This window comes from Monodelphis domestica, chromosome 5 (assembly GCF_027887165.1).
Source record: "Monodelphis domestica isolate mMonDom1 chromosome 5, mMonDom1.pri, whole genome shotgun sequence".
NCBI classification, from domain to species: Eukaryota; Metazoa; Chordata; class Mammalia; order Didelphimorphia; family Didelphidae; genus Monodelphis; species Monodelphis domestica.
The window spans coordinates 306,999,069-307,011,084 of record NC_077231.1 but is presented as its reverse complement, the minus strand read 5'-3'; the positions used below and the strand labels follow the sequence as shown (position 1 = coordinate 307,011,084).

Below are 12,016 nucleotides of genomic sequence, written 5' to 3'. Positions count from 1 at the left end.
GATCAAGAGATTGATGGACCTATTGATTGATTGAGAGAGAGACAGAGAGACAGAGAGAGGGACAGAGAGAGGGAGAGATGGATGGATGAATAGATAGATTGATAGATAAGTAGGTGGATGGATGGATGGAAGGATGGATGGATGGATGGATGGATAGATAGATGGATGGATAGACAGACACAGACAGACAGAAAGACAGACAGATAGATAAGTAGGTGGATGGATGGATGAATGGATAGATGGATGGATGGATAGACAGACACAGATAGACAGACAGACAGACAGAGATAGATAGATAGATAGATAGATAGATAGATAGACAGAGAGATAGACAGGCAGGCAGACAGACAGACAGACAGACAGACAGACAGATAGATAGACAGACAGACAGACAGACAGACAGACAGACAGACAGACAGACAGATAGATAGATAGATAGATAGATAGATAGATAGATAGATAGATAGATGGATGGATGGATGGATGGATAGGTAGTTAGGTATATAGAGGTAAGTAGGTAGAGAGAGATAGGGAATGCATATATATATATATACACATGGGTTTACACAAGCGTAAACTTAAAATTAATATACTCCAAATATTATATTTTTAAGATTTATTAATAATAACTAAAATAAAAAGCTAGAGTAAAAAGGAGGCTAACTCAGCCACAGTTGCATGTGCAGAGAGAGCTAGGGTGGAGTTACTGAACTATAGACACACGTAGCAAATGGAAACGTGAAGACAAAGGGAAAGGGATGCTGGGAGATGAATTCCAAGGGCACAAAATTTTCTAATACACACAGTATATAGTATATAAATATCTATGAATAGACTTACGCACATGTCTACATATCCATATCCGAATCTCTCTCTCTCTCTGTGCATACACTTGCCTCTAGACATATCTAATTATGCAGATCCACGTGTCTCTACATCCATCTACACATACCTAGACCTACCTCCTCATTCTTCTATCTTTATCTCCATATGTCTCACTTTACATTTGGTGTTGTTGAGTCATCCAGTTGTGTCTCATCCTTCATGCCTCCATGGACCACAGCACACCAATGCTATCTACAGAGTTTTCTTGGCAAAGATACTGGAATAGTTTATCATTTTCTTCTTCAGCTCATTTTACAGATGAGGAAACTGAGGCACACAGGTTGAAGCGACTTGTCCAGGGTTACACAGCTAGTAAATGTCTGAGGTCAGATTTGAACCCAGGCCTTCCCTAATCCAGACCCAGCACTCTCTCCACTGAGCCCTCTAGGAGTTGCCTTACACAAATATCTCTATCTCTACATACTTATACATATGTATCTATCTATATGTACATATCTGTGACTATATATCTGTCTATATATACATGCACACGTAGTTAGAAATATACTGACATGTAACATGTATATACATGCATGTCTTTAGATGCAGGTACACATCTATATTGACACACCTATTTCCAGAAGAACATCTATGTACGCATACATGTCTCCATCCATGCATGTATATCTCTCTATATACACACCTATAAATACAGACACGCACAAACACGTGTCTGTACATACCATACATGCATGCATGTGTTTACACAGACACACAGCTCCCTCCACCCATCCCCCGTCCATCCCCCCTCCACATCTCTACCCACGTACACACACGCCTCTAAATACAGTCTCGTGTCTCTCCACAGGTCTCCGCACACACCCCTCTTCCCGTCACTGTCCAGCCTTGCAATGACACATACACTTTGGCCCTTCTGAGCCCTCCCCCTCGGGTGACTGACCAGCCGGGCATCGGGAGGCCCGGCGGAGGCTAACACCTCGGGGGCTCTCACCGGCCTCTGACGCTTCTTGCTGGGTGATCTGGGCAAGTCGCTCCAGACTCTCAGCTCCCGATGGGCGTTGGGAGAGGGAATTCCCACTGCAGAGGCTCCCCCATCTGGAGCGAAAATTCCCTTTTTCCCTCGGAGGCTCCCTTTTCTCCCAATGCACAGGTGGATGCCTCTCCGCACCTGGCGCTGCTGGGGCTGCCCTAGGTGCTCTGTATCAGCGGCCCCTGCGCACAGCTGCTCCTGGCAGGGTCCCTCCCCAAAGGTGGGTGCAGTACCAGGCCACCCTAGCACCCTCTGGGGTGAAGAGGGGCCTGTCCCCGGTCAGCTCAACAATTTGTGTTCTGTGCATTGCGTAGGTTGCGAAATGAATCGGCAGCTCGAGGAGTCCTTGCAAGCATTCGGACCTACTTCGAGTCTCAGCCCTTTGACTTTAGGGGCGCTCAAATCATTTCTGGGCAAGAGGAAGGGGTGTATGGATGGATTACAGCCAACTATTTAATGGGCAATTTCTTGGAGGTGTGTGCAAACAACTGCATGGTTTTTTCATCTTGCTATTCCCTGTCCCTGTGAGGTTGTGAGCTTGAGCCAAGACCCCATGCATGCTGACCCGGCAGAGTCATTGTGTACCATTCCCATTGCATATGGCGCCTGGAAAATGCCCCTGAGGACCCCAGGACGGGCTCCGTTTTTCTCTTGGTCTTTGTATCTCTCCCCCTTGTCTGGCGTGGTTCTTTGCATGCAGATGATTCATAAATGCTTGCTGGATTGCAATGAAAAGTAATATCACCTGCATAGAACTGGAGAGATAGTTTGGTCTAGTACTGACACAGGACCAAAATGGGGCTGGAGTGTGATGGGAAGACACTTCTTTGCCAGTTTATAGGAAATGAAGGCCAGCCTTAAGAGATGTGAGCAAGCAACACTTGGTTCCCCCAACCCTTGCCTAAAGAGAACCAAGACCAAGCTCTGTGTATGGCTTTTCATGGACACATGCATTTTGAATTTATAAGGGGCATCCATCAGAATATTTCTAAGAGGCAACAATGTGTGATGGAAAGATCTCTGGCTCTGAAGGAAAGACCCAGGTTTAAATCTTGCCTTTGATACTATCTTTGTGCTCTTGGACAAGATATTGCTCCTCCCTGGACCTCTGTGACCTCCCCCATAAAATGGGTGCACTAGATAGCCTCAGAGGTCTCTGACACCTCTAAATCTTGGCCACCTCTAAGGTCCTCTTGGACCCTAAATCTAGGGTCTGAAGATCTACTTCATTTGGTTGGAGCCTTCTAAAGCTGGGCTCCCCCAACACCTTATTCTCTTGGGCCTCTAATGGCTACATGCCTGGTTTGTACCAAGAAAAATCATCTCCAAAAGAATTTCCCTGATGTAGAGCCTGGCATCAGGATGCTTCCCCAGGGCACAGAGTGATGAGTATGGGAACCCAGAGAAACCCAGACATCTGAGGCTTCCTTTTCTTTTCTTGTGATGTAGAAGAACATGTGGAACACTTGGACCCATCCTCATGGGGTGGAGACTACAGGGGCACTGGACCTTGGTGGGGCCTCTACCCAGATATCATTCGCCCCCCAAGAGGAGGCTGGGCACAGTGCCAACAGCATGGTTCAGGTGTCCCTCTACGGTTATCCCTACACCCTCTACACACACAGCTTCCAGTGCTACGGCCGAGATGAAGCTGAGAAGCGCTTTCTTGCAAGACTCTTCCAGGTAAGTGTAGGTGCAGTTGGGGCCAGCTGGGGCCATGTGGGGAGACATGACTTGATCCATTTGTCCTCAGATATTTGTTATGGGTCCAAAATGATGCCTCGATCTATAAAACCATAAACACAAACTCCACTGTTTGTGCTGCATATCTTGGATTTAAAGACTGATCAATGGTTAGGGAGCCAGGCTTGAAGATGGGGAAAACCCAGTTCAAATCTGACCTCAGACACTTCCTAGCTGTGTGACCCTGGGTAATTCACTTCACCCCATTGCCTAGCCCTTACCACTCTTCTGCCTTGCAGCTAATATACAGTATTGATCCTAAGATGGCCCAAACGGAATTCATCCCTTTTTTCCTCAACCTGATTCCTCACCAAACTTCCCAGTACATCCACAGAAGTCTCAGTTTCCCCCTATGCCGTAGAATTGTTACCATCATCCCAGTTCCTTTTCACCCAGTGCTTAGGCATTATATAGGTACCTACTATAACAAATACTGCATGTTATCAACAGTTATTCACAAATATTCATTAAGCACCTACTGCATACAAGACTCTGACTAGGCACTGAAGATACAGGGGGGGAAATGGTACAACTCCTCAAGGAACATATGTTCCATTTGATTTAATTCACTGGGAAATGTTGAAATTTTGCATCACAGTGTTGGAAAAAACCAATTAATTCCTTCACTTTTCAACTTCTCTGTTGTTGCCGAGTCGTTTTAGTTGTGTCCAACACTCCATGAACCCATTTAGGGTTTGCTTGGCAAAGTTACTGGCCCGGTTTGCTGTGGGAACAGCATAAGAAGATTAGGGGCTTCCATTCCAGCAAGGCTGTGGAATGCCCAATGCACCCCTGTTTGCAAGGTCTCTGGGAAATCAGAGTTTAGAGATTGCCAAGCACATAATCTGCTTTTCCTCCTCCACAAATACTAGTCTTGCCAAGAAAACCACTGATGCAGGAGTTCTGTGAGAAGAACATTCAGTATTGAGTCATACATTGATATGCAGATGAGTTCAGCTATCTGTGATTCTTATTCTATAGAAAACACTTTTTAGAGCCACTAAGGCAATCTACATCCATTGTTTCCATCTTGTAAATCACTTACTAACCACCCTTATCTAATCCCTCAGCCTCTGATATTTTCCCAAAAAATTGTGCACCCCAAATCAATAAACTTTGTCACCACCCAGCAAGAAGATGTCTGCGTAGCTGATCTGCCAGTCTGGCAGTTGGATCCTCCTGTAATCCCAAAGTCATTTTTCTCATCCTGGTTTGATGACTCACAAATAATTCGAACTTGACAGAACTTGAGAGTTTGCCATTTCTTTCTCCAATTTATTTTACAGATGAGGAAACTGAAGCAAACAGGGTTAAGTGACTTGCCCAGGGTCACCCAGCTAGTAAGTGTCTGAGGCCAGATTTGAACTCATGAAGATGAGTGTTCCTGATGCCATGGCCCAGCACTCTACTTTGTTACCTGCTGCCCATTTCTCAACTAGACTGCATTAAAATTCTCTTGGTGGGACACCATTGTACCATAAGAATTATTTGGAGTGATAACTAGACCCTAATAGGCTACATTGTGCATCATAGCATTTAACTAATATTTATTTTGGGGTTCATTCCTGTGGTTTATTAGTGCAGGAACTGAAGGCCCTTCACTGGTAGAGATGACCCACTCATAACTTTTAGTCTTATGAAGTTTTCTGGGGAACTAACAGGCATTATGTGATGTGACGCGCCATATAACTAGCATGTATCAAAGTCAGGATATAAATTCGGGTCTTTCTGACTCTAAAACCAGCCCTCTACTTCCTGTGCTTTTTCTGTAAATTTATCAAGTCATAAAATTATATTGGTGAATACTCGTGTCTAGAGAGAGCTGGGGAGCACAGTGGATGGCACCCTGGGCTTGGAATCAGTGTTCAAATCTTGACTCAAGATGATCACTAGTTATGTGACGGGGCAAATCCCTTCACTTCTCTCAGCCTCAGTTCCCTCGTCAGTAAAATGGGAATAATAATAGTACGTACCTCACTGGGTTGTTGTGAAGCACAAATGAGATAATATCTCCAAGATGCTTTTCAAACCTGAAAGCTCCATGTAAGTGTTAGTTATTGTTATTGTTACTATTATAACTATTATTATTATTATTTGACATGAGCTGGGAAATTGCCTTGGGGTTGTAAGATTAAAATTAATATCCAATAACTCCCAAGTATTTTATTTTATAAGATGTATTAATAATCAACTGAAGTAGAAGAAAAATAAAGCCTGAGCAAAGAGCAGTGGTTCTTGACCTCGGTAGTGGGAGGAGAGAGAGGACGAGCTTATAGAAACTTCATCTCCAAAACGTAAAGACGTAACTACGTGAGGACAAAAGTGGGATGCTGGGAAGCATAGTTCAAGGGTACAAAATTCTAATTGCACAGGCTAAATATTTAAGTAAGAATACAATTTTTAATCAGAGAATTAAGTCTCTTCTGCCTTATTATTTCGACCTTCAGAACTCAACAGACAAAGGCAAGGTGGTCAATCCCTGTTACCCTCGGGATTACGTGACCATCCTCACAATGGAACACATCTTTGGAAGTCTGTGCACGGAAGAGTTAAGACCAACCAACTATGACTCAGGATACCCAATTGCCTTGGAAGGAACTGGCGACCCAGCTTTGTGCAGAGAAAAGGTGTATTCCCTCTTCAACTTTCAAGCCTGTCCCGACCAGGAAGACTGTTCGTTTGACGGGGTCTATCAGCCAATGGTCAAAGGCACATTTGTGGTAAGCTTGAACCTCACAAAAAGGTTCATTTCTCTTTCTTCAGGATGAATTTCCCAACCCTTCCTCTCTTCCCCCACAAATATCTCACCTCCTCCCTCACCCCCCTTTCATAGTCATCCTGAGAAGAACATTGCTTTTGTACAATTCGAATTGCAGGCTTTTTCTGGATTCTACTATATTGCCCATGCTTTGAACCTCACGGGGAGCTTTGCTTTAGACGTCTTTAACTCAAGCACCTGGGATTTCTGCCTACAGAGCTGGAGTCAGGTCAGTGGGGCTTCTTCTGAGGGATCCAAAGCCTTGTGAGAATCTTGTTGGTCCATTATTGTTTGCACATTGTTTCCCCTAGCCCTCCCCTGGGAGCTCCTTAAAAGTAGGGACCGGTTTGGTTTGGGTTTTTGTCTGTCTTTGTACCCCAACACTTAGGAGAATACCTGCAGATAGGGGATACTGGCAGACTCTCTCAGGCTGAGCAGTAGTGCTCTGCCTTTGTACCTATGGACACAGTGATTAGTTCTTTAGTGATTGTCTAAATCACGAAATATCAACAATCAGAAAGGTCAGCTAAATGTGCTTTCCAAGGATTTATCTTTAGAGAAATAAATTGCAATGTATAAAATGTCCCAAGAACTTTTCATTCAGCCCTCTATGTCTCCATCAGGCTCTTTCCATTCATTCTCATGTACTTTCTCTCTTCTATGGTCACAGAGAAGGTCTATTGTTCTTTCCATGTTGCTCTCTTTTTTGTTTGTTTTGTAGCAGTTCACGAATGTTCTTCCACTTGTCTTTGTTTTCCTTTGCATGTCCATCTGAATTGCGTACGTTAAGTGAGTGGAACATCATTTATTGATTCTCCTATTGTCAGATATTTAGGTTGCCTCTCATTTTTACCCAGAGAGCCCAGAATCTCAGAGTTGAAAGAGATGTTAGAGATCATCTTGTCTAACCCATGTCTAATCTAAGTAAGAATCCATCCCCCAGTCTACCTGTCCAAAGAGTCATCTGTCCTTTGCTTGAAGAACTCCTGGAAGGAAATGAGAAAATCTTTAAGCTTTCAAGTTTTTGTTATTTTTGATAATACTTTCAAACTATTTTCCCAACAATAAAAATATACGCTCAGAGGATAGAATTGTTTTTACAGCTTTTACTGTGCATTACTATGTTATTTTCCAGAAAGTTACTGTGCGTTGCAATGCTACCTGTAATGAATGCGTTCATTTCTTTTTCCCTCTAGCATTGACTTTCTTGGCTTTTCGTTATCTTTGAAAATCTTTGATGAGTACTAATTAAATCTTAAAAGTTGTTTCAGTTTGGTCATTAGTGTGTTTGAGCATGTTTTGTTTTTTTTAAGTGATTACTAACTTTTTTATATCCTCTCTGGAAAACTGCCTGTTCTATAGATTAAATCTCAATGCTTTCTCATCTTTATCCTGGGAATAGATGTAGGTGCCTTTTAGTATCTCCACCCTTAGGCATTCATGTGTGCTGAAAGGCACAAGTCCATAAATGTGTGTCTAACATGCTTCTGCTATATTTGTATGTTTTTAAAAATCTACTTTCTAGCTGCCTCTGATGCTGCCCAAGTTTGACGAGGTGTATGCCCGGTCCTACTGTTTCTCCGCACATTATATCTATCATCTGCTAATACATGGCTATAAATTCACAAGCGAGACTTGGCCGAAAATACATTTTAAAAAAGAAGTAAGTGGGGAAAAAAAGGGTACTGATTCTTCTCTCCCATTATTCCTCCCTCCTTAAGTAAATGCATTAACATGAAAGAAAGTTAGAAAATGAGATGTTGGTGAATTTTACTCTTATTAAATTCAGCTTTTATCAGACCCTTATCAGACTATGGCATGGTGCTCCTGTGGGCTAATGAGGGAGCTGAAGAATTTTAAGGTAAGCATCTCCTTGATCATACCTTTAAATGGACAGAGGGTTGTTGCCCAAAATTGGTAAAGGGAGTTAAGGAACTAAGTCTTTGAGTAATTTAATAATGATTGCTATGACTAGGAAGGTATTAGATTTAGATGTGAAAGGGACTTTGAAGATACACTGCCTCCTTCATTTTACAGATGAGGAAACTGAGGCCAGAGAGAACTGACTTTGAGGTCACATGGCTACTAAGTAGTCAAGCTAGAATATGAGCCCAGGTTCTCTGATTCTCAACTCAGTGTACTCACCATCCTCTACATTTCCCTCCTCCCTTTAAAGAAGATGGTGGTCAACTTTTCTCCCTTCTTCACTGAAGCCAGGTTGAGGGTTAAAATTATGGCATGAGGGATGTAGGTTAGCTCTGAACAGTGAAAAGTCATGAAGTCTGTAATTACCTAAAGAGGCTGAGAAGTCTCCTTTTAGAAGATTTTCAATATGGAAGAGATGCTAATGTTTTGGGATGTGCCATTCAAGGACCTTACAGGCTAGGAGGTTTTCATTCTGGTTGAAGTATCATCTTGTTTATACCTTCAGTTAGTTCCCCATTTCCTTTGAAACCAGGAACAGTTTTATGTCTTAGGAATATGAGAAGCACAAAGATGATTTGGCAATATAAGAGGAGCCTCAGTTTCCTCATCTGCCAAATGAGCTGGAAAGTGTAAAGATTAAAATTTTGGGGAAGCTGAGGCAGGTAGAAATTAGTTTCTCTCTGCAAGGAGTATTATTTTTTTAGAGGTTTATTAAAGGTTGAGGATTAAAGAAAATACAGAATAAGAAAACACGTGTCTAGGCCCAGAGAGGCCTAGACACAACCTCACCTACATTATCAAAAGAGCACGTCTGCTTGCAAGCGGAAATAGGAAAGGCCAAGAGAACCTGCCACGGGCAGAGACCCTCTAAATAATGATTTTGCTCTCTGCCCAAGTGAGAACCCAGTAAGATTACAAAGCACTCTGGGGAACTGGAGTAAGGATTTCTGGGAATTGAAGTCCTGGATTCAAGTCTATTTTTATAAGAGGGAAATGGCAAACCAGTCCAGTATCTTTTTTTTTAATTTTAATAAATTTCCACATAAGTTTTCTGAAGTTAAATGATTCATGTTGTCTCCTTCTCTTCTTCCCACCTTCCTCCCAGAGCTGACAAGCAATTCAGTCTGGGTTATATATGTATTATCATATTCATTTTTATAAGTGAATACTCTTATAAAATTAAAATCCCAAATAAACAAGTAATAAAGCACACGTTTTCATCTGCATTTCTTTTTTTTATATTTTATTTGATCATTTCCAAGCATTATTCATTAAAGACAAAGATCATTTTCTTTCCCCCCCCATCCCCCATAGCCGACGCGTAAATCCACTGGGCATTACATGTTTTCTTGATTTGAACCCATTGCTATGTTGATAATATTTGCATTAGAGTGTTCATTTAGAGTCTCTCCTCTGTCATGTCCCCTCAACCGCTGTATTCAGGCAGTTGCTTTTTCTCGGTGTTTCCACTCCCACAGTTTATCCTCTGCTTATGAATGGTGTTTTTTTCTCCTAGATCCCTGCAAATTGTTCAGGGACATTACACCGCCACTAATGGAGAAGTCCATTACATTTGATTATACCACAGTGTATTAGTCTCTGTGCACAATGTTCTCCTGGTTCTGCTCCTCTCGCTCTGCATCACTTCCTGGAGGTCGTTCCAGTCTCCATGGAATCCCTCCACTTTATTATTCCTTTTAGCACAATAGTATTCCATCACCAACATATACTACAATTTGCTCAGCCATTCCCCAATTGATGGGCATCCCCTCGTTTTCCAGTTTTGGGCCACCACAAAGAGTACAGCTATTTCATCTGCATTTCTGCTCCCACAGTTCTTTCTCTGGAGGTGGATAGTATTCTTTTTCATAAGTCCCTTAGAATTGTCCTGGATCATTGCATTGCTGTTAGTAGCAAAGTCTATCACATTTGATCATTCCACAATATTGCTGTTACTGTGAACAATGTTTTCCTGGTTCTGCTTATTTCACTCTGCATCAGTTCATGTAGGTTTTCTAGCTCTTTCTGTAATCATCATTCCTTATAGCATAATAGTATTCCACTGCCATCATCTACCACAATTTGGTCAGCCATTCCTCAGTTGAGGGACATCCTTTTAGTTTCCAATTATTTGCCATCACAAAAGGAGCAGCTATAAATATTTTTGTACAAACAGATCCTTTCCCATTTTTTAAAAATCTCTTTGGGATACAGCCCTAGAGGGTGGTATTGCTGCATTAAAGGTAGTATTCTTTTATAGCCATTTGGGCATAATTCCAAATTGTCCTCCAGAATGGTTGGATCAGTTCACCAGCAATGCATTAGTGTCCCAGTTTTACCACATTCCCTCCAACATTTATCATTTTATTTTACTGGTATATTGGCCAATTGGATGGGTAAAAGGTGGTACCTCAGAGTCATTTTAATTTGCATTTCTCTAATCAAAAAGGGTTTAGATTTTTTTCATATGAAAATGGATACAGTCCAGTATCTTTGCCAAGAAAACCTAAATGGAGTCATGACAAATCAGACTGAAAAATTGACTGAACCAACAAATGAACTGCTCTTCCAGTGCTATTTTGGGAGTCTGTGACATACATCAACATATCACACCAGTTCTTTGGGCTACTTTCTTTTCCTAAAGAATCTATTTAAATTTATGTAGTTATGACTTTTAGATGGCATCCACTGATGATCTCATTCTTAATAGAAATAGATGTGGAATCAACTTAACAAGAAAAAATTATCTGCACGTTGTCCAGTTGTTTTGTTTAATGTCTGACTCTTCATGGCCCCATTTTGGATTTCCTTGGCTAAGATAATAGAATGATTTGCCATGTTACTTCTCCAGCTTATTTGGCAGATGAGGAAACTGAGGCAAATGGGGGTAACGTGCCCAGGATAACCCAGCTTGTAAGTGTCTGAGGCCAGATTTGAACTCAAGAAGATGAGTCTTCCTGACTCCAGGCCCAGCTTCTATCCAACATGTCATCTAATTACCTGCATAATTCACATCTTATCCCCTGCAAACAACATTGAGCTTAAGACAACAAAAACATCCTCATTCTCCAAAGGAGAATTGTGACAATTGAGTGCACTGCAAGAAATATAGAATTAATTTTGTTAGGGAATTGTACAAACAAATTTCATCTGAGGCTACTATGTAGGGGATTATACATTTTATATTGCATATAAAGTTGGTGAATTGCCTTCTTTATTCTCTCTCTCCTTCCCTTCATTCCTTCCTTCTTTTTTCTCTTTCTTTTCTTTTTATCTCTTTCCTTCTCTTTTTTTCCATTTCTCTGTCTTCTTTCTCTATCCCTCTTTTTATTTTTTCTTTCTCCTTCCTTCTCCTTTTCTTTTTCTCTCTTTTCATACATTCTATGTTTCTCTGACCCTCCTTCTCTTCATTTCTCTCTCCCTTTTGCCACTTATTTCTCTTTCAAGGAAAGAGAAATGCCCATCTCAGAAAGGTTCTATTTATTGAATTGAGCCAGACATTGGGAGAGGAAGAGAAATAAGTAAGGGAAAGATGGGGAAAGGCAGAGTAAAGAAGAGAGTTCTAGATTAACTGCTGCAATGATAAAGTTCAAATATTCTAGGTCTGGAAAGGACCTCAAAGGGCAGTTAGTCCACCACCCCCAATTTCCAGGAAAAGAAACTGAGTCTTGGAGATGTGAAGATCACACAGCACAATCAGAACCAGGATCTGA

General features: G+C 41.6%; 1 protein-coding gene across 1 annotated transcript in view; it reads left to right on the top strand.

The window, feature by feature from the left end:
* The window catches only part of ENTPD3 (ectonucleoside triphosphate diphosphohydrolase 3), a 40,297-nt gene that overhangs the window by 25,322 nt on the left and 2,959 nt on the right, over nucleotides 1–12,016 (top strand). The window contains exons 6-10 of the mRNA XM_001370163.4: nucleotides 2,191–2,350; nucleotides 3,326–3,559; nucleotides 6,067–6,339; nucleotides 6,496–6,606; nucleotides 7,903–8,040. Coding sequence (XP_001370200.2) covers nucleotides 2,191–2,350; nucleotides 3,326–3,559; nucleotides 6,067–6,339; nucleotides 6,496–6,606; nucleotides 7,903–8,040 — 916 coding nt within the window. The remainder of the gene's footprint in view (nucleotides 1–2,190; nucleotides 2,351–3,325; nucleotides 3,560–6,066; nucleotides 6,340–6,495; nucleotides 6,607–7,902; nucleotides 8,041–12,016) is intronic.